General features: G+C 38.3%; 1 protein-coding gene across 5 annotated transcripts in view; it reads right to left on the bottom strand.

The window, feature by feature from the left end:
• TRPC4 (transient receptor potential cation channel subfamily C member 4) overlaps positions 1–22396 on the bottom strand; it is a 206737-nt gene that overhangs the window by 4604 nt on the left and 179737 nt on the right. For all 5 annotated transcript variants that reach the window (XM_058686828.1, XM_058686837.1, XM_058686814.1 and 2 more), the window contains 4 exons: positions 19465–19660; positions 16020–16214; positions 1767–1808; positions 1550–1639 (listed from right to left, as the gene is read on the bottom strand). In XM_058686828.1, the coding sequence (XP_058542811.1) occupies positions 1550–1639; positions 1767–1808; positions 16020–16214; positions 19465–19660 (523 nt within the window). The remainder of the gene's footprint in view (positions 1–1549; positions 1640–1766; positions 1809–16019; positions 16215–19464; positions 19661–22396) is intronic.

Here is a 22396-nt window from a genome sequence, read left to right as displayed (position 1 = left end):
TGCTAATTTCCCTGTTGGCAGTTATGTAGTAACAAGGAGACCTCCTGGGGTTGATGCAAAAGGAAACAAGAGTATATCGGATTTGTGGGACTATAGTTTCAAATGCTTCCTTTCTAAAATATTCACCTGCCTTCAGGTCACCTCTCATTCTCTCAGGGATGCATTTTTAAAAGGGTTCTCATGTGAGCATATCTTTCTGTCCAAAGGGATATCTAAAACAAAATAATTAAAGTGGTGTCTACTGTTCTAAGAGTTGGCAGTTACCTTCAATTGTTTACTACCTTGGGATTGCATTTACCTCAGCACCTGGGGCAGCTACTAAATCTTGAGAATTGCTTCAGATCAGGCAGCATTTCTCAGATGCATCCTCTACTCTTATCTTTTTGGACACTGAATTCTCAGTCCTACTCTTTTTGGATAACTGAGTTCTCAGTCCTAACCTGATAGTGGCCTTCCTGGTGGCTTCGTGCCTCCAACCTATCTCCTAAAGCACCAGGAATCATTTAACTACAAAGTGTGGATGTTGTGACTGTGAAGAACATTTGGGATCCTTTTGATCTGTGCTTTGCGTTTTGCAATTCATCTGTCTTCTTACCTAGCCAGCTGTTCATCTTTATTCTCTTGCCAAACCTGCCATTCTCGGTTAAAGGATCTTCTTCAGGGTTTTTTTATTTGTTTGTTTTTGCCTATAAGACCCTATTGACTTCACTCATTCTTTCAAAACCTCTAAGAACTCAGGCAGAATAACAAAAACATTTTATACATGTGACCTGAGCATATATATTTCATGTATTCTACCTATCTCCTCTGATGGAATAAAAAAAACACAAAAAACCTCAAAAAAAAAAAACCACAAAAAAACCCACAAAAAAAGACTAAGTTTGTAAGTTACAATTAAGCACAAACCTTCAATTTCCTGCTACCAAAGCTGTGCATAGGACAGAGAAGGTTTTTGTTGTTGTTTTTAACATGTTGGTTACTACATGTTTCAGGCTTAGAAATCAGACTGGAATTTCAAAAACTAAAGCTCACTCATTTGAATGTTGCTAGGATCAGCAAGTTAAAATGCCACAGGGCACTAGGATTTTCTCTGTCTCCAAGTCCCCTCCACATTTCAGATTTAATGTGCTTTAATTTTTTTTTAATGCTTATTTATTTTTGAGAGAGGGAGACACATAGTGCGAGCAGGGGAGGGGCAGAGAGCGAGGGAGACACAGAATCTGAAGCAGGCTCCAGGCTCCGAGCTGTCAGCACAGAGCCCAAAGGCAGGGCTCGAACCTATAGACCGCAAGATCATGACCTGAGCTGAAGTCAGCTGCTTAACCAACTGAGCCGTCTAGGTGCCCCAGATTTAATGTGCTTTAGAATAATGTATTTTGAAAGGAGATTTCACTGCTTAAAAAAAAAGAAGCCTTGAATTTAAGAGTAAGAAGGCACACAGGCTTGCTGAAACTCATGGCCAAGTTGCCAGTTCTGATTGTAAATGTGCTGCATCTGGTTCCCCGCTCTGCAGAACCTGCCCCCTGGTGATGAGGATGCAAACAGTTACCTTAAAGTTCTCTTCAGTCAGACCTTCTTCAGTTTTGGCATCTCTAATCATTGCGGCAACATACCTCTTCACCAGGTTCCGCATAACCTCCTGAGGCATGTCGAAACAACAGAACTGACATTCAGTGCATAAATAGGAATTCTCTCTTGAGTCCATTCTAAAGATGGGACTGTACTTCATTTTAATGCAAATTTCAAGATAGAATAGAATAACTTACTTGATACTGGTGATGTCTTCTCAAATTATCAGCAGCTCGCCTCTGAAAAGGAAAAAGGCATTTACTTTTCAGTTAGTGTGATATATTACCATTTTGGAAAATAATTGATTGTTGTTTTTTTTTTAAAATTAATTTATTTGTTTTGAGAGAAAGAGAGCAGGGGAGGGGCAGAGAGTGAGGAAGAGAGAGAATCCCAAGCCCCGCACTGTCAGCACAAAGTCTGACACGGGGCTCGATCTCATGACCTGAGCCAAGATGAAGAGTCAGTCGCTTAACCGACTGAGCCACCCAGGCACCCAATTCATTGTTCTTTTAATCGAGGATATATTTTTCCTCACTTCTCCAGAATGAACATTTTAGTAGACAATGAACAATAGCTAGAGAGTGCTTCACATGAATCAAAAAGAATGAATGAAACAAAACAACAAAGTGCAAGGTTATAATCCCTATGGCAGTTAACATATAGACCAAGTCAACAATGATGGGAAGGTTGTTCTTTTAAATATTTTAAATGTTTACTTATTTATTTTTGAGGCAGGGGGGAGGCAGAGAGAGCTGGAGACACAGGATCTAAAGCAGGACCCAGGCTCTGAGCTGTCAGCACAGAGCCCAACATGGGCTGGAACCCATGAACTGTGAGATCATGACCTGAGCCGAAGTCAGATGCTTAACCAACCGAGCCACCCAGGCACCCCGGGAATGTTCTTTTAACAGAAGGTGATAGAAAATTAGATAATCATAGCTGATACTACCCCAGATCACTTGCAATAATTCCAAGAGATACAGATGAGACATATCAAATACAAAATAAATATCAAATAAAAATAAAAATTCAATAGAATAAAAAGCTTACATTATAATAATATATGGAGGTCTTCATAAATATCAACATAGCAAGTCTGAGAATTTAGCCATTACATGCAACATGTAATCAGAAACAATGTCAGACCACTACACCCCCAACACTAATTTCAATCAAATGTACATTAAGAAGGGACTGCTGCTTTAACTAGATAGATTTAAGAAAAAGTGGAAGATTCTGTTCAAACATAGGGTTCATAAATTCATCATTTTAAAAAGTAAATGTGAGTCCCAGCTATCATTATAAAAATATCAGAATGGTTTGGGGATGCAGCTGGGTTTAGCACAGAGCAGTGGTGCTGGAGTGCAGAATGGAGAGAGATGATGCCCAATGACTAAAAAAAAAAAAAAAAGTCCATTATAAATTGAATAAAATAGTAAATGACACTAATTACATATTTGCAGATTTCACAAATATTTTAAAGATACCAGAAAAAAGCTATCAAAATTGTATTTTATGCATGTTGAATAAATATCAATATTTATTATTAAGGAAACCGAACAAACTTATCTAAAATAAAAATATTTGTGTAATAAAGGAATGAATTTGGTAGATTGTAAGAAAGCAAAGACATAACATATCTAGGGTTTAAACAAATCTTTTGATCTTGTTCCTTACTAAATACTTAATCATAGGCTGATAAAATAGAATTTTATAAAGAGTTAGGAATACATCACTGTGAAACGATATTAGGAAAAAATCAAACAATGCAAAAGAAACTTTTTTTTTCTCTTTAGGGGAATAGGAGGAAATGGCATTTTCCCTGGCCAGGAGAATAGATTTGTTTTTCATGATTATTAGTGACTTTTAGGAGCAGTTGAGACAATGTTTAACTTCTTAAAAGCCACTAATTTATTTAAATACCATTCATTTTCAAATGAATCTTAAACAAGTTTTCAATATGATTATGGTATTCCTTAAAGACTGGGAAGTTTGAAATTCACTACAAAATTAGGATATCTTGGAAAAAAACATAGCATGAGAAGGAATTTTATGACAGGGCCACAAGATGGAGGTATATGACTACCACTGAGACATAGTTTAGCTGAAATCCAAGACAAAAAGGACTTCTATAAGGAAAGGAGCCGTCCAGATCTCCTTAAGTTTACCTCAAGTGGACACAAATACTAAAGCAAGATACACGCCAAGTTCTTTAACACTCTCACTATAGATATTGTACCGGAGATGTGCATTCCATGATTTTAGTAGATAGAAACTCTGAACTTAGTATAGAATTGAGTGAACTCAATGTTGATTATTTTGAGTTTCTATTGTATTTTGCTATTCTGTTTTGGTCAAAAAAGTCAATAAAAAGTAGGCAGCAGATGGCAATCTGAAGTCATGATTTAACTTTAAATTTCCTTAATGAAAAATTAAAGAGTGACAGAATCAGAAAATTATGAGTAATAAGAGAAAATGATCACAATGCATCGTAGTATTCAAAAGAGTACAAACTGTCTTTCCCTCAGCAGAACCTAATTCATAAACAGATCTCAAAATTTTAATACAAATATAAGAAGATCAAATATTACACTTCATTTATTTATTTACTTATTTATTTTTTGTGAGAGATCGAGCTCACAGCACATGTGGGGAAGAGAGGCAGACGGAAGGAGAGAATCTTAAGCTCAGTGCAGAGCCTAATGCAAGACTTGATTCTATGACCCTGGGATCAAAGATTACACTTTAAAAACTAATTCCAGGTTTATTGTTTTTTAGGGAAAAGGTTTTTAAAAAGCAAAATAGTCTCGCAGAAAGAGAGTACATAGAAAAAGTTTTCTATGGTGAATTTTAGGAACTATTCAATATCCATAGCCCATATCTGTATAAGTTAAAACAGTTAATTGTTTCTGCTCCACTTTTCTTCAACACCTACGTTGTAATACAAGTCAGTTGAACTTCAGTATCCTAGGAAAATAAGAATGGATGAAGCTAAACATCTTCTGAATATCGAAAACAAATGAATGCAATACATTCGCCAATGATGACCACTACATAATGCAGCTCAGATCTCTCTCATGTCTGTCTGTCTGTCTGTCTATCTATTTATTTACTTTAAAATGTTTATTTAATTATTTTTGAGAGAGAGAGAGAGAGCACGAGTAGGGAGGGGCAGAGAGAGAAGAGACAGAGAATCCCAAGCAGGCTCTGTCCTGGTAGCACAGTCGGATGCAGAGCTGGAACTCACGAACCATGAGGTTGTGACCTGAGCTGAAATCAAGAGTTGGATTAACTGGGGCGCCTGGGTGGCGCAGTCGGTTAAGCGTCCGACTTCAGCCAGGTCACGATCTCGCGGTCCGTAGTTCGAGCCCCGCGTCAGGCTCTGGGCTGATGGCTCAGAGCCTGGAGCCTGTTTCCGATTCTGTGTCTCCCTCTCTCTCTGACCCTCCCCCGTTCATGCTCTGTCTCTCTCTGTCCCAAAAATAAAAATAAAAAACGTTGAAAAAAAAAAAAAGAGTTGGATTAACTGACTGAGCCACACAGGCACCCCTCTCATGTCTATTTAATCTCTCCTTTTCTGGCTAGCACCACAGACATTGTAGACTATCACTATTATGCCTCCCTGTTTCTACTTTCTTACTTTCTGGCAGCTGGTGGAGTATCACTTTAAGAACATGTACTCAGGGATCACACTTGGGTTTAAAGGTGACTGAACCTAAATAAGGAATTTATCTCTGAGGTCCTCTCCCATCCCCATATTTTTATTCTCTAAGGTAAAGATAAACTCACTGGATGGTTTTGAAGCTTAGATTAGATAAGAGATTTAAGACATCTATCACTGATTAATATTAAATAGTTCCCATCCTTTTTCCATTTTTTCCCCTTTCAAATTAATAACATGATTTAACACAGTTTTTAAAAAATATTCTTGATTCACAAAACTTGTGGATAATTTGACACATATCAGGATTACCCCAGAAGAAGTAAAAGAGGATGTAATTGTTTCTTTTTGTGTGATTTGCATGACATTTCATGCTTGAGGAGCATTTTATTTAGGTAAAGAGTTGAATGCTTTTAACCTAGGCAATAGAGGTTTGAAAGTAAGAAATTTGCATTTAAGTAATAGGGTGAGGAGATAGTTTTAGTAAATATGGATAGATGTGACGCAAGTTCTGTATGCAGTAATTTTTGTTTTATTAAGACTCTTTTGTTTAGAGCAATTTAAGCTTCACAGAAAAATTGGCACGTTGTTATAATTGATTAATCTACACTGATACATTATAATCACCTAAAGTCCGTGGTTTGCATTACTGTTTACTCTTGGTGTTGTAAGTTTTACAGGTTTGGACAAATGTATAATGACATGTATCTATCATTATAATTTCATACAGAGTATTTTAACTATCCTAAAAATCTTCTATTCTATGACTGTTTATCCCTCCCTCCCCTGATCCCACCACCTCAGCTTTGGTAACCATGAATCTTTTTACTATCTCCATAATTTTGCTTCTTCCAGAATATAATATAGTTAGAATCATACCGTATATAGCTTCTTCAGGTTGGCTGTTTCATTTGGTAATACTTAAGGCTTCTCTAAGTCCTTGCATGCCTTGATAGGTCACTTCTTTTATTACTGAATAAATAATATTCAAGTGTCTGGATGTACCATAGCTTCTTTATCCATTCACCTACTGAGGGAAATCTTGGCTGCTTCCAAGTTTGGGCAATTATGAATAAAGTTGCTATAAACATTCTTGTGCAGAATTTGGTGTGAACATACGTTTTCTTTTTTTTTTTTTTAAATAAAAAAAAATAATGTTTGTTTTTGGTAGGCAGAGAGAGAGAGATAGAGAGAGAGAGAGAGAGATGGAGAATGAGTGGTGGAGGGGCAGAGAGAGAGGGAGACACAGAATCCGAAGCAGGCTCCAGGCTCAGAGCTGTCAGCACAGAGCCGGATGAGGGGCTTGAACCACGAACATGGGATCATGACCTGAGCCGAAGTGGGTGCTTAATTGCCTGAGCCACCCAGGTGCCCCTGGAAATAAGTTTTCACTTATTTCACTCATTTCACTCCTTTGTCAAGGAGTGAGACTGCTGGATTGTATGGTAAGAATATGTTTAGTTTTGTAAGAAACCATCAAACTGTCTTCCAAAGTAACCTACCTTTTTGCATTGCCACCAGCAAGGAATGAGAGTTCCTGTTGCTTCGCATCCTTACTAGCATTTGCTGTTGTCGGTGGTCTAGTTTTTAGGCAATCCAATAGGTGTGGAGCACTGGTCAGTCATCTTTTTTGAGGTTCCGAAAGTTTTATGAACATCTCTGCATAATATTGGATTTTTGCTGTGACCTCCATGAATTTTCCTTTGTGGGTTTCTATTTCATGAATCTTAGCTTCTAGGGTCAATTTAAGATATATTTATTAAGTGGTTGCAGGTACGTGGAAGAGGCTGCAGAAACCAGAGATAAGTAAAACACACCTTTGCCCTTAAATGGCTTGTTGTCTACTAGGTGGATGCCAAGAATCTCTAGAGATGAAGGTAAAATACAAGCAACAACATGGGGGTGGGGGTGGCGTCTTAATGTTATTTGAGTACAGGGAAGGAACAAGTAATATTGGGCAAAGCGGCCTTCAAACAGGGAATGGGATTTCAGACTGGATGGGAAAGAATCATGGAACTTTAAATTTTTTTTTTTTTCAACGTTTTTTATTTATTTCTGGGACAGAGAGAGACAGAGCATGAACGGGGGAGGGGCAGAGAGAGAGGGAGACACAGAGTCGGAAACAGGCTCCAGGCTCCGAGCCATCGGCCCAGAGCCCGACGCGGGGCTCGAACTCACGGACCGCGAGATCGTGACCTGGCTGAAGTCGGACGCTTAACCGACTGCGCCACCCAGGCGCCCCTAGAATCATGGAACTTTAACAGTCAGATGCACAGACATTCAGGTGTGCAGAAAACTGGAATACAGTGAGCAAATCTGCTAGTGCTGGTGCTGGTGGGTGAGAGACACGGGAAGGCAACTTCCACCAGGACAGCGGCAGTGTGCTCTGATAATAGGAATATGTGGATTAGATCATGTTGGAGAGTTAGCAGGGGGTTTTTATGCAGCATCTTAGAAGGCACGGCGAATTCAGTGGTTGGTAGGCACCTGGCTTTTTGACTACTTGAGTGACATGTGAAGAAAGTTGAACTTCCATTATAATTACCTGGCAGCAGTATGTTTTTCTAATTTTTTTAATGTTTAACTACTTTTGAGAGAGACAGAGACAGAAACAGAGTGTGAGTGGGCGAAGGGAAGAGAGAGGGAGACACAGAATCGGAAGCAGACTCCAGGATCTGAGCTGTCAGCATGGAGCCCCACTCGGGGCTCGAGCCCACGAATTGTGAGATCATGACCTGAGCCACAGTTGGATGCCTAACCGACTGAGCCACTCAGGCACCCCCCCTGGCAGCAATATGAAGTAGGAAAGATGAGTAGGAGAGAATCAGTAGATATTAGTGGGGATGCTATTACCAGAATGTAACTGAAGAGTAACTGGGTGTGAGCTAAAATGGTTAGCAGTGTGAATGGGAAGGAGGGGGCAGCAAGAATCACAAGGAGATAGAGAATGTTGAAAGGGAACAGAAGCCAGGGGGGTTGGCAGCTGGGGTGGGAGCATGATGACAAAGATTTTTAGCCTAGTTGCTGAGATGTTGGTGCTATTAAAAAAATGCCAGTGGGGTCTCCTGGGTGGCTCAGTCGGTTAAGCATCAGACTTTTGGTTTCGGCTCAGGTCCTGATCTCATGATCTCATGGTTTGTGAGTTTGAGCCCTGCGTTGGACTTCACACTGACATTGTAGAGCCTGCTTGGGATTCTGTCTCCCTCTCTCCCTCTCTCTCTTCCCTCCCCCTCTTCCCTCCCCCTGCTTATGCTCTCTCATCCTCTTAACATAAACTTAAAAAAATAAATTTCAATACCTGACAATTAACACATAGGTATTAAGAACAGACGTATTATTTCTTAGAACCAAAGAGCTTGTCTAGTCTCATGGCCTCATTTATAAGTAAGGAGACCAAGGCCCACAGAGTCGAGAGAGTGACTAAATACCATGGTGTTCTCCTGGCGGTGCTGGCTCTAGAATCCCCAGCTAGAACTCATTCTCTACACTCTGCTCTCCATCAACTAGACACTAAGAGACATTTGAACACATCTGCTATGTATTCTATAGTTTTGCCTCCCTCTCCCAATACATCTTAATTTGAGGGTCAGCACCATTAACACACTGGATCCATATTTACTCGAACAAAAATCAGTAACCACAGAATGCATGGTATATGTCGTATTAGTTTCTTAGGGCTGCCATACAAAGTGTCACAATCCGTGTGGCTTAAGCCAACAGAAATTGATGATCTCACCATTCTGGAGGCAAGAAGTCACAAGTCAAGAGGGAAATGTTCCCTCTGAGGCAGGGTAGAAGAAAGGAAGTTTCTTCTTCCCAGCTTTTCATGGTGACTATCAATCCTTGATGCTCGTTGGTTTGCAGCTGGATAATCCCAGTCTCTGCCTGTGTCTTCACAAGGTGTTTTCTGCCTGTGTCTCTGTGTCTTCACATGGTCATGTTCTTATAAGGACTCTACTGCAATATGACCTCATCTTAACCTGACTAATTACATCAGCAATGACACTATTTCCAAATAAAGTCGCATTCTGAGGAAGTGGAGTTTAGGACTTCAACGTATCTGTTTTCGTGGGGGGAGGGGGGTACACAATTCAACCCATAATATATGTACTCTTTGCAATAAACATAATGATAATTTGGGCAATTAGTGGTATTATTAAATACTATACAGTAGAATTATCATCAATAATACCTAGCACGTTTGCTAGGTTTTTGTTGGGTAAAGATCAGCTGAGTTTCAAAGGAATTTACTCTCAAAGGAGAAGGTATCACATCTTATAATGATCACTAGAGATGACGGAGAACAGAACTGACAAATCTGTGTTCATAAAAACAATGCAGTATGTTGGAGAAAGATGTGCATTTTAAGTTAGTGGTTTTCTCTGCAAATTATGTCAGGAATATAGCACCACTTACAGAATGTACCTTGGCAGGGTGGCTTTCCACGCGGGTGCCCAAGGCACACCTGTGCGCCACATCAGCATAACTCACAATTTGCGGGTTCCTCTTGATTTGTTAGGACAAGATAAAGGCAGGATGTGGATCACAGAACTAACGATAAAGGAAAAGACCAAAGAAACCGCTGCTGCTGTGAGGGCACCCCTCATGTCCATAGATGTGTCAGGTCAGGTTGCCTTAGAGCAGGAAGGGTTTTGCAGTCGTGAAAGAAAGGGCTCTGGGGAATCAACTGTGACATTTTCTCGGTCTTTATCTCTAGTTCTCTCCACATCCATGTGGAGTGTCAGGCTCACTTCGTGTAGCTGGTTCCCGGCAGTCAATTGTCAGTGCTGCTGTCTCTCATTTTCACCCTGGTTTTGGTCTATCACTGATTTCAAGCCCATGAATTATGCCTTTTATTCTTTGCTCTGCTTGGTGAATCCCTTAGGGGATGCAGCATGCTGTGCTCTTTTCCTTTTAAAAATGAGTAAAAAGACAAGGGGCTATTCTAAGATGTGATCCCTTTTTAAAAATTACATTTTGGCTCATTTACAGAGGGAGCTACATATTATTCTCTATAAGCACACTTTCTATGCATATGAAAATAAACATTATAACATGCTTGAATGTCACCTTGTGAAACCAAATATTCAGAGTTTTACTCTTGAAGTACCAAGAATATCAAGCAATTCATTCCTCTACATCCCTACCTGGGAAAGAAAACTTAATTAACGGGCCCCACCAGCAGATTTTACAGCAGTAAATTAGGGGTTGAGAGAGACTCATGGATGAATGCTATCTGATCTGTAAGATTTGTAGTTAGGGCTACTAAAAGTCATGAAGAATAAGGGGCAATACCTTCTGATAAAAATACAGTCTGAAAAGCATGTACTATTAGCATTTGTCCTCCAGTGATGTAGCTGCTGCTAATCCATTCACTGTTTCTAATTCTTTGCCAGGGACATAACTGAGTGTATTTCTGTGGCAGCTGGTCAAGCATGAGTATTCCGTCTGTGGTCCTAGAGCTGAGTGATGCTAAATGACCCTAACAGACATGGTGTTTCATGTTTTCCTCACTATGTTGTGCTCAGGAGAAAACCAGAAAGTGGAAAACATAAATCCAAGCAAGTTAAAATCACTCTTTATAATTCTGTCAAAAGGCTTCACATGTCTTAGTCTGGCATCTTGACCTATTAACGTAAGCATTCCATTTTAGAAACCTGGTCTATGGCATTGAAATGTTTCATATTAATTAAACACTTTGGCTGTGACATCTTTTTACTTTAATTAAATGATCTGGACCTCTTCAGCAATGAGGAGAAAAGTTGCTTTTGTTTTTGTTTAAAAAGCTGTGCTAGATACCAATGCTTTCCCTAACAGGAGTTTCTCGTTCTCCTCCTCCCCCCCCTCCTCCCCCTCCTCTTCTTCCTCTTCCTCCCTCTTCTTCTTTTAATCTGTTTTAATGTTTATTTATTCTCTAGAGAGAGAGAGAGAGAGACAGAGCACAAGTGGGGGAAGGGCAGAGAGAGAGGAAGATACAGAATCCAAAGCAGGCTCCAGGCTCTGAGGTGTTAGCACAGAGCCCGATGCGGGGCTCGAACTCACGAACTGTGACATCGGGGCCTGAGCTGAAGTCAGTAGTTTAACTGACTGAGCCATCCAGGCACCCCTCTTTAACAGGAGTTTCTAATTAAAGTTACAAGGAAATGCTTATTAAAATAGAGATTCCTGATGATTTTAGCACTCACAAAATTCTAAGAACTGGTGTTTTAATATGGAGAAGGGTATTTGCTGATAAAATGGGGTTAAGCTAAAAATTAGGTAAGTAGTAATACGAAAAACCAAAAGCTACAGCATGTTTCACATTTTATTGACTCCTCAATAGGCTGCCCCCTTTGGTAGGATTTCATAATTTCCCAGAGACAAGCCATTTTTCAATAATGGGTTTTCTTCCTCCAATAAAGGTTTTGCTCAATAAAGTTATTTCTGCTTCATTTATGTTTCCTGCAAAGAGCATTCCAAATGAAAGGTTAATTTATTTGGAACTCCCAATCACCCATAAGAGGAAGTCCAAAGTTAAAAAAAAGAAGTTAATGAGTTTTCAGCACTAGTTCTATCATTATTACCCGGAAACCATAACTACTAGATAAGATCACCGATGATGGACTCCTGGAGAGTGGCCAGTGCAGCCATGCTGAAGAGTGCTTGCTTTCAGGCTCTGCCTGGGCATGTGAAGGGAATGAGCCCCAGTGTGACATTCAGGCAGCTGCTGGGTGACAAGAGTAGGTAAGTGAGTCACAAGTTGGGAAGGTTAGAGAAAATGCCTCAAAGAATGTATAAGCTCTGCCACCAGTTGAGATTTCTGTCCCAAAAATGTGGCCTAAATATAAGCAAGTTGAGATGCAAACAGAAAGTGAGCCAGGCTGGGAAACAAGGACTTTGAGATACAGGAATCTTAGAAGCCGAAAACAGTGACAGCATTCAAAAGCTGTTGAGAAAAATGAAAATCGAAAGATGAATATGCAACATAGAAGGTATCATTGTATTATCATTACAGTTTTCAGGGAAACAAGAGAGTGACTGAAAGCACACTGGTTTGGGAAACAAAAGATCCAGGTTTCCCCCCAGCTGTTACCAACGGACCCTAAAACACCTGGCAAGGTAAATAAGTTCTCTCTGAAAGGAAATGGTTGAGCTAAATGATTTCTAAGGTCCTTTTGAAGTGTAATTGATATTGATATTCTAACCCATGCCTTGGTTATACAGAGTGACTGTCATCGATACGTCAACGTCACCTTTTAATTAATGGAAATGTGTATATCTTCTTGTCCTTATTTGTCTGTACTAATGAACTGTCAGGGGTATTAACCAAATTGAAATGAATTCACAACAAAATCAATTACTTTTTAACACTATTTTCTCATTTAACTCTTCTATTAATGTTGCCCAACCTTAATTTACTTTTCCTTTTTCTTATATTTTTCTTCATAAGTAATACATATTATTTATTTCCATCTAAAATCTAAATGTACAAAACTGAACTGTAAGTATGCAGACCAAAATATTATGTCCTTCCTGTTCTGGAAATGCAGTCTAGATAAAGAATACATTTATAGCATTGAGTTTGATTAGGCTAGTGCTTGCCCAAAGCCTTAGCTTGGTGAAGAAGAGGCAGGATTGAGAGTGGGATGACGGTGGGAAAGAGAGACATGACTCACAATATTTATTTAGTTTGTCATAAATTCCCAAAGCATAAAAATATCCCATTACCAAAGGTTTGTAAGATCTACATGGCTAAGAAAAAAGGAATGTCTTGGGGTCATGCCATTAATTGTGAATTCTCTTTCTGTGCATCAACTTGGATCAAAATAGTCAAATTTAGAGATAGAGACATAAAAAGAAATTTGTGTTTTTTTGAGACCAGTAATGTATAGAAAGGAACATATTTTAACTTACACCATTTACCCTCTCCTTCTGAAAGGTGTGAATCAGGGCTTTAATAGGAAATCCCAAATGAATGTTAAGCTCCTCTTTGCATCTAAGAAATGATGGTAACATATTCCTAACAATGCGTCAACCAACAGTGGGAGGATTCTAAGGGGTGTGGGGGGGAACTTGGAAGTCAAGTTCTTAGAGTGGTTTTCTATTATTTTGGTGGCAGCACAGATGGATCTCTTAAAATATTAGAGCAGGTCCCCATATCTTGTTACAAGTTTTGTGGCATCTTAAAACCCAAGATTCTTTCTGCAATTGCCTAAAATTAAACTATTAAAAACAAATTTATTTTGTGTGTGAACTTTATCTTGGGGCCCAGAAACTCTTTTTAAATCTAAATACTCCTGGGGCACCTGGGTGGCTCAGTCGGTTGGACATTCGACCTGGCTCAGGTCATGATCTCGTGGTGGACAAGTTCAAGCCACGCATCAGGCTCTGTGCTGACAGCTCGGAGCCCGGAGCCTGCTTCGGATTCTGCGTCCCCCTCTCTCTCTGCTCCTCCCCTGACCCTGCTCTGTCTCTCACTGTCTCAAAAATAAAATGAACATTAAAAAATTTTTTTAAAAATCTAAATACTCCTATGACAGACAGCATAAGACTATATTAATCATTCGTATATTTCTAGGGATTGATTAAATAAATTTCTGAAGAATTTAAGAATAAGATGTGAAAAGGGACAAGTATATTTTGATGTGGAAGAGAGTAAGCCAGAGTTTGGCTTCCCTGAAACCCTTTTCTGTTTATTTTAAGGAAAACATTATGTCTTACAATGTTGTCATAGCATTTTGCATGTAACATATTGTAATGTTAAATATATAACACATACTATAGTAATATGTTCTCATATTTGTATGTCCCATGTTAGAAATGATGAGCTCGAGGATGGAAACCATGCCTTTATACCTACTCCTACCCCCAATCCCTAGCTCAGTTACTGGCTGGCACATAGAATGTGTGCAATAATTGCTTATTAAATCTCAGGCATTATGTTTATTTTACACCCTTTTTTAAATAGTTTAAACCTATTTTTTTTTAATTTTTTAATGTTTTTATTTATTTTTGAGACAGAGAGAGACAGAGCATAAGCAGGGGAGGAGCAGAGAGAGAGGGAGACACAGAATCGAAAGCAGGCTCCAGGCTCTGAGCTGTCAGCACAGAGACCAACGTGGGGCTCGAACTCACGAACAGTGAGATCATGACCTGAGCCGAAGTCGGACGCCCAACCGACTGAGCCACCCAGGCGCCCCTAAACCTATTTTATAGAAGAAACATCTGTTAAAATTTTTTACTCAAACATCTGGAGTAAAATAATTTCACTCTTTCTAAGGTCAGTGTTAAAATCTATCAGTATGAGTATTGCAGCCTAAGTCTTCATCATAATTTGACTTTGGTTTCTAAGATCAGATATATGCACAAACTTCAGTCCTCCAAGTTTCTGGAGTAGGAATTTATAAAAAAGAATGTAACTACTTCCCAAAACCACCTCTCTGCTATATGCTGTATATGTTCTTGCCGGTCAATTTCATCCTTAGAATTAGAAATGTGACTGGGGAGCCTGGGTGGCTCAGTGTGTTGAGCATCTGACTTTGGCTTGGGTCATGATCAGATGGTTTGTGGGTTCAAGCCCCGCGTTGGGCTCTGTGATAACAGCTCAGATCCTGGAGGCTGCTTTGGATCCTGTGCCTCCCTCTCTCTGCCCCTCCACCACTCACTCTCTGTCTCTCAAAAATGAATAAATGTTAAAAAAATTTTTTTAAATGTGACTAACATGACAGCAAAATCAAGGCCACTATCAGTGGAGAAAGCCCCATTTGATGCTGAGAGAAATGCTTATTGGTCAATGAAGTTAATGAGTGGGAAGGATCACTTAGGGCATAAGTAACAGAAACCTTTTTAAATAAAATTAAAAACAAATTTAAAAATGTTAGTAACTAGTATTACTTGGTGATTCTAATGTAAAGGCATATTAAAATACTTCCAAAGCAATTTCTCTGAGCAAGTCAAAACAACTAATGAACGTTAGAGTATGGATTCTCAAAACGTCACTATGAGAACTTTGAAAATTAAGTGTGAAAGAAATGAGGAATAACTTGTCCCATGTCAGTGGTTTTGCTGGAACAAAGTCCTTAGTCCCCATCTCTTCTGATGGAATCAGTTGAACTCTTGCTTTCCAGTATGAAAGGAACTTCCAGAGGAAGTTTAATCTGATACTGTTAACAGGAGCATGGCTCCGAATAGTCCTAACATTTTTTAAAAACACAACTTCTTGGTATTTAAAATGATTAGGTGTAGAAGCAAAATGTTGAGCAACTCAACATATCCTGAAGTCCCTGTGCTGGAACATGGCGCAGCATTTTTAAGTTTATAATCCCCGTTTAATCATTTAGTCGAGATGTTTTTGTCAAGCATCATATGCTGTGTGTCAGAGCCTATGTTCGGCACTAAGAATATGAGAGACTGAAACAGCCCCCTTCCCTTATAATCCAGAGAGAGTAGACAAGAGCAAGTAACGCCACAAACAACCAGCGATTTCAATTCTGAAAAGAGCAGAAATTAGGGTACCAAGAGACAATGTGTTAGCTCCCCAAGCCTCGGCCGCTGGGTCCAGGAGAGGCCTGTGTCAGGTGGGGCTCCTACTAAAGTAACAGTGACTGCCCTCACTGGAGGAAATGGGTTTGGAGGAAAAACTTAGTTACTCAAACAGTGTCTTAGATGTGGTAGCTGTGCAAACAAAAGGACACCAAACACAACCAGGAAAAACAAAAGGCTAAAAATGCAAAACTATCCAACAAGAAATACAAATATATTTAAATACACAATCAAAAAAAAGACTAATACTAACATGCTGTGTTCTTACCCCTATTGTTCCAAAACTTTCAGGCTTTCTTCTCATCTTTTTCTTGCACAGGTGTGTCCATATCCATTTGATCAGGTACCAGAGAGACTTGGGGCTCGGGATGACATTGAAGGGAGTGGGCAGAGTACCTCCTTCTTCGAAATAACTCATCCAAAGCTTTGTTCGAGCAAACTTCCATTCTATATCTGCATGGTCCTGAATGGGAGAATATGACAACTGCTGACAGGTTTCTTAATTACTAAGGTGAGATAAACCTCACAGGGAGCCTGTAACCTGACTTGGAGCAGCTCTTGTAATATTAATTAAATTGCTTATAGAAACAAGACTGACTCCTCGAGGTAGTCATCTAAACATTTCAGATGATGGTTTACCCTGGTAAAGAGTCACAGCAGTCTTGTCAGTTTTTATCCTTCCTTCTTCCATGAAACAGACGTCTAAAAGAATTCCATGTTAAAGAGCCTGCAGTGATCAGTTACGACTTGAAGACGAATTTTCATTTCCTGCACTGCAGGCTTACATTAGCCCAAGTGCACTAGATTCTGACCACAAATAGACCTTCATATCTTCCCCGAGGCCTTGAATCCCGGTCTAGGTCAGTGTCACCTTCATGGATGCTCATGGCTTAGCCTTCTGGTGTTTCCAGGAAAAGTCTTAGTTGGTGTGTTTCTATGTGAATTATTCTTGTCCACCTTTAGGCAACAGGCACAAATTCGGACAGAAGCTCCTCTAACAAATGTAGAATGGGGCCTCTGACATGGCACCAAACCCTGACATAGCCTTGTCCAAATAGCACCAGACAGGACTGTGGTTAGTGGCTGTTTGCAACCCTTCATAATTTATTAATCATTCCACTTTATTAACCTCCTAGAAAAAATCAGAACATTTGTGGCAATTAGAGATAGGGCAGCCAGTCCCCTCTTAAATTAGCCACAAATCTGATTGAAGCAGAAAATCTGGGAAGTAGGAGGTGGTAGAAACTAGGCATAACAAAATAGTTCATTTTAACCCATTGATATTGTAAGGAAGAACTCAGATTTTAGAGTGGGAGAATCACATTAGACCATGCTTCATTCTAATATTCTTAAATGGTTGTGTGCTAATGAATGCATGTGTTGCATATACATTTCTACCCTGAGCAATAGAGATTTTCATCTAGACACTGGACAGATTGTGCTTTCAACAGGAATCAGCATATCCAGAAACTGTGTGGCATTCACTGTGTGCTTTGCAAATGTTTGACTGGAGGGACTGATCAATAGACAGAAGCACAGAAGCTCCGGTTTCACCCCCCTATCCTCTCCACTTCCTCTCCTCGAGTTCTCTTTCTGTTTCTTTCTAAACAAGCTTATAGATCCTGCATTAATGAAGAAAAGTATATATTGTTTGCTGTAGTCGTGGAGGATGGGAGTCAAGAGAATTAGCTTAAGCAAATAAAAAGATAGTCACTTTGATAAAGAGTTGGCCTGTGAGTAGATTCTGCTCCTTCTGATTCTTAAGGAGTCACAAATTAAGGATTATGCTAACCTCATTGTGTTCTCTTATTGCTATCACAAAGCAGACTTCCTGGGGCGCCTATGTGGCTCAGTTGGTTAAGCGTGCAATTCTTGGTTTTGGCTCAGGTCATGATCTCATGTTTCTTGAGTTCAGGCCCTGAATCTGGCTCTGTGCTGACAGTGCGGAGCCTGCTTGGGATTCTCTCTCTCTCTCTCTCTCTCTGCCTCTCCCCTGCTGGCTCTCTATCTCCCAAAAATAAATAAATAAACTTAAAAAAAAATAAAAGGTAAACTCTTTCTTTGTTCTTGGTTTGGGATTCTGAGAGGGTCTACAACAAATTCTATGGTAGAAAAACTAGAAGTGAAATGTTATATGTTGGTGATGACCAAAACCACCTCTGTTATCCAAGTGAAAATCAAATAGTTGGCATGTTCTTGCTTCAAGGAGGCACTATGCACAGGATTATGGGAGCTACACCTGTCTCAGGTTATCAATGCCTGCTCTCTTCTTAAGTAGTTTTAGAGTTTAAGCTAAGCAAAAACAGAGCTTTGAAGATCATTCTCACCTCTTTAAAAATCATCTAGAAAGATAAACCCTAAAAGCAGTAAAAACAAAAAAAGTCATACTATCCTTAAGTAATGTTCTCTTCTTGATGAAATCAATCCGTTTGATATTTTATAGGATATAAATTGTATATACAGCTTCTCTGTATATAGCTTGATAATTAGAGTCTTTCTAATTTTTTTTAGAAGGGTGGTCTGAAAAATAGAATCTACGTTTTGCAAATACACTGACCAGAATAATACAGAACTTCTAAGGAAATACATAGGGACTATCTTAAAAAATCCACACTTGCAAGATGCTTAAGTGAAGCCTCATAATTTGGATATTCACCTGCAAATCCTAGGACCTAGGTATACCCAGCACTAATACTTTGTTTATGAATCAGAAAATAAAAATCATCTATTTTTATGTTTTATGTAGTTTTTCATCTGTGACAGGTATCTTGCCCCACAGAGACAGTTTCAGTAAAATTCAGAATGCTGTTTCTCAAAGTAGCAATAATAACACTCTGGTGGTTTAGAAATAGATTCAAAGATGCAATATAATGGTAGTTATTTAAGGAGAAAATCATAGTTATAAATTATTCTTATAAAATGCTATTTGATTCAGGTATAAATATGAAAGACTTAAGTGTATTTCATTCCAATATGGGTTTGTTTAGTTGCTATTGCTAATGGCCACCGGCAGGTATGTAAGTTCAAGAGGATAAAGAACTTTGTCTTTCTCATTCATTGTTGTATTTCTAGTTCATAGAATAGTACTTGGTAATAGAATAGAATCATTCTATTCAAATGAATTCTTATTCATTTGCTGAATGAATGAATGAATGAAAAGTAAACTAAATTGTTTAGATTCTAGAGTTTCAAATAAACATATATGGTATTGTGTGCTCTGCTGTAGAATTCAGGGTTACCCATACCTTGCTTTTTCTGGATTTAAGAAACCAAAAATACTGTAGATTTTCCCCTCAGACTCTCCTCTAGTCTAGCTTTTGTATCTTGCCAGGCTGGCATAAGTTTGTTTATACCAAGATTGTAGGTTAAATGGACAGAGACAATGCAAAGTCCAAAGGGTGCTATACAGAGATGAGCCACTTGTACGTAATTCATACTTCCCTTGTGCTTTCGTAGCCAATGACTGCCTAGCAAGACAGATTTACTTTATTTTATAATCATCCATAATATGACAAAACTAGATTCGTTTGTAGCTAAATATGGTATAATACTGTTTAGAAACTTCCAATTAACCATTTATATTATAATTCTGTTCTGTCCCATCAATAGCCAATTACAGGCTGTATTCCTTATGATAAATAAGATAGAGTGTGGCTAGGAACAACACATTCTAGGGGGGGAATATTGAATTAAAATAAAGTTATTCAACTTACAGCAATGAGTTGGTATGAATTATTCATCATAGCTATTAACATGTTGAGTAGGACCACCAGAGAGATGACATTGTATGTCCCAAACATCGTGGCACCAACAAACTCAGTGAATTCATGCTGTGCTTTGACATTGGTCACATATAAATTGATGAGCCCAAATATTGACCAAAATAGGGACTGGAGTGTCTCAAATAACCTGTAATAAAGATAAAGTGACACTAATAGCTATATTAATAGAACAATTATACAATAAGGTATAACAATAGAACTTGATTCCTATTATGTATATTTGCTTAATTAAAAAAATAAACTTAATAAAAAGTATTGAAGAATTACTAAATTAAATTTAATAAAAATTAAAGAAAGTTGTTTCCATCATATAGTATAAGTAGTATACTTAATTTTCCTAGTTTTACCTAATTTTCCCAAGAGCTTTGAAAGCTGTTTAGTTTCCTAGAGCAGGGACAACAAATCTGACCCTCAGACTGTTTCTGTATGGCTCCTGAGTTAAGAATGGCTTTTGCTTTTCAAATGGCTGGGAAAAAGAAATTCAGAAGAGCTACTTTGTATCATATGAAAATTTTATAAATTCACGTTTCAATGTCCAAGGATCAATAAAGTTTTATTGATACACAGTCATGCTCATTTATTGATGGATTGTCTATGTTTGTTTTTTGTGTTGAAATGGCACAGGTGAGTAGTTGCAATAGAGAACATATGGCCCACATAGTTAAAATATTTGCTATCTTTTTCATAGAAAGCTTGCTAACCAGTGTCTTAGGGCATTCAGTGATGCCAATAAATGATCAATAAATGATATATCCTCAAGCTGAGTCTTTGAAAAATATCAATTCTGATTTTGCTTTTCAGTTGTAGAAGGATTGAAAATAATGTTATCACTGGATTTCCACAATTATAATTAAAATTGGGTATAGTGAATCCTGTAAGATTTCAAGTGTCAGCATGCTCAGATAATAAGATGTGCTATTTTTTTCTATTTCAGGGAACATTTAATTCATCCCTGTCAATGAATGAACTCTAAGTAAGGTTTCCTTAACTTAGTCCAAGAAGCAGGATAAGATGAAAAGTGTCTGAACCTAAATGAGGGAGTGTTGGTTTCAGTAGGATGGTTGTAACATCTTAATATAATGTAATAAAAGATAATGGAACTTTTAAACTCTTTGACAAATGGCTAAAATAAGACGCTAGTCATATTATGTTGTAAAAATGAAAGCAAAAACTAGTCTCATATCTGGCCTGGTGACTAAGAAGATAGGATGTCAGGGGTCAAGTGACCCAAGGAAAGCCAATTCATATGAGGCCAGGGGTTAACGGCCTGGATTGACATGAAAAAGGTAACCCTACACTATCAGATTTCCTCTCTATGAAAATTTATCTTAGCAATATTAACAGAATGAGATAGTTGCCAAAGGGGGCTGAAATGACAGAAGTTATGATGGAGACTCAGGGCCATTGGAATTATGCAAAGCCAAAGTTTGAGACAGCACAAACTAAGGGACAAAGAACTGAAGATAAATAAATAAGCCATGTAATAATTAAACACTGAAGAAAATATGCACAGAGTAGGTGACTCATGTTAGCACCGGTTTTCGCAGTCAATGATCTTGTGGTCCAGTTCTTTGTCATCTCCTGCCCTTCCTGAAGCCTTGCGTTCTGCCCTTGCTAAGATCAACCCTTGTTCAGAGGATCAAAGGGCTGTACCTCTGTACATGGCTCTTGGACCAAATCCCTGCACTTGCAACCATCCATGAGTTTCTGGTCTGTATAACTAGGAGAATCTAAGGATATCCTAATTGACATTCAGGGTTTCTTTTCTCAAATTTATTTGCTTTTTTTCCCTTAAAAGTAAATAATTTCACTTTTTTAATTTGTATAATTAAGTTTTAATTATAGGATATGAAATGTAATTATGTACTGATTTATTTTGCTATAGCTATTCAACAATGGAGCAAATTATCATAAAATGATAAGGAGACTGATCTGATCCATCTCAGTCAGACTTTGTCTTGGCAGCAGGGATGTGCATGTGAGGAGGTGGCCATGTATTCTTCAAGGGCAACCTACATGTCAGGTGCTAACACTATCAGGGCAAGTTTAATCTAATTCATTGGCCCTAGGCAAAAGCTACTCTTAAGTTATTCTTTGAAAACTTCCTCAGGAAGTACGTAAATTTGACCCAAGGCCATAAGTTCCTTATTTTTAGTAACTTTAAGGACAGTTTCTAAAATTAATTACTGTGTCATTTGGGTTCAATGTGAAATAACTTTGTCCTTTCTTTCTAAATGGTGTATATTCTCACTGTGAATATACAAATGTAATTCAGATGGTTTTCCCCTGACATCAGTAGCAGTTCAGAGACAGAACTAGAAATTACATAATGTAAGTGCTATAATAAATTATATAAAATGCCACATAAATCCCATATCAGTTGCTTTTTTAAATGTTCAGATAGAAACAGTGATGTAGAATAAATGGATGGTTATGGTTGAATAATACTGATTTGCTTCTGTCTAAATAAGAAATACTATTAGAGAATATTAGCAAACCCTTTGGCAAAACATTTATTTAGATTTTTAATTAGACTTTGAAAAGAAGAAGATTAAAAATAAGACATTTTGTGATTAATTCTGGATTTAGTCCCTGTTTTTCTTTTCTTCAGTGAAATGAATCAGAAGTGAGATTTGCAGAATAGTTCCACTTATCCAAAATATATACACTTGACCTCAGTTGTAGCAATTTCTTACTCGACACATCCCCAAAGGCAAGGGAATTAAAAGCAAAAATGAACTATTGGGATCTTATGAAGATAAAAAGCTTCTGCACAGCAAAGGAAACAACCAACAAAACTAAAAGGCAATCAATGGAATGGGAAAAGATATCTGCAAATGACATATCGGACAAAGGGCTAGTA

The sequence above is a fragment of the Neofelis nebulosa genome, chromosome 1 (assembly GCF_028018385.1).
Source record: "Neofelis nebulosa isolate mNeoNeb1 chromosome 1, mNeoNeb1.pri, whole genome shotgun sequence".
NCBI lineage: Eukaryota > Metazoa > Chordata > Mammalia > Carnivora > Felidae > Neofelis > Neofelis nebulosa.
The sequence above is the reverse complement of the archived record's forward strand: the minus strand, read 5'-3'. Positions and strand labels throughout refer to the sequence as shown.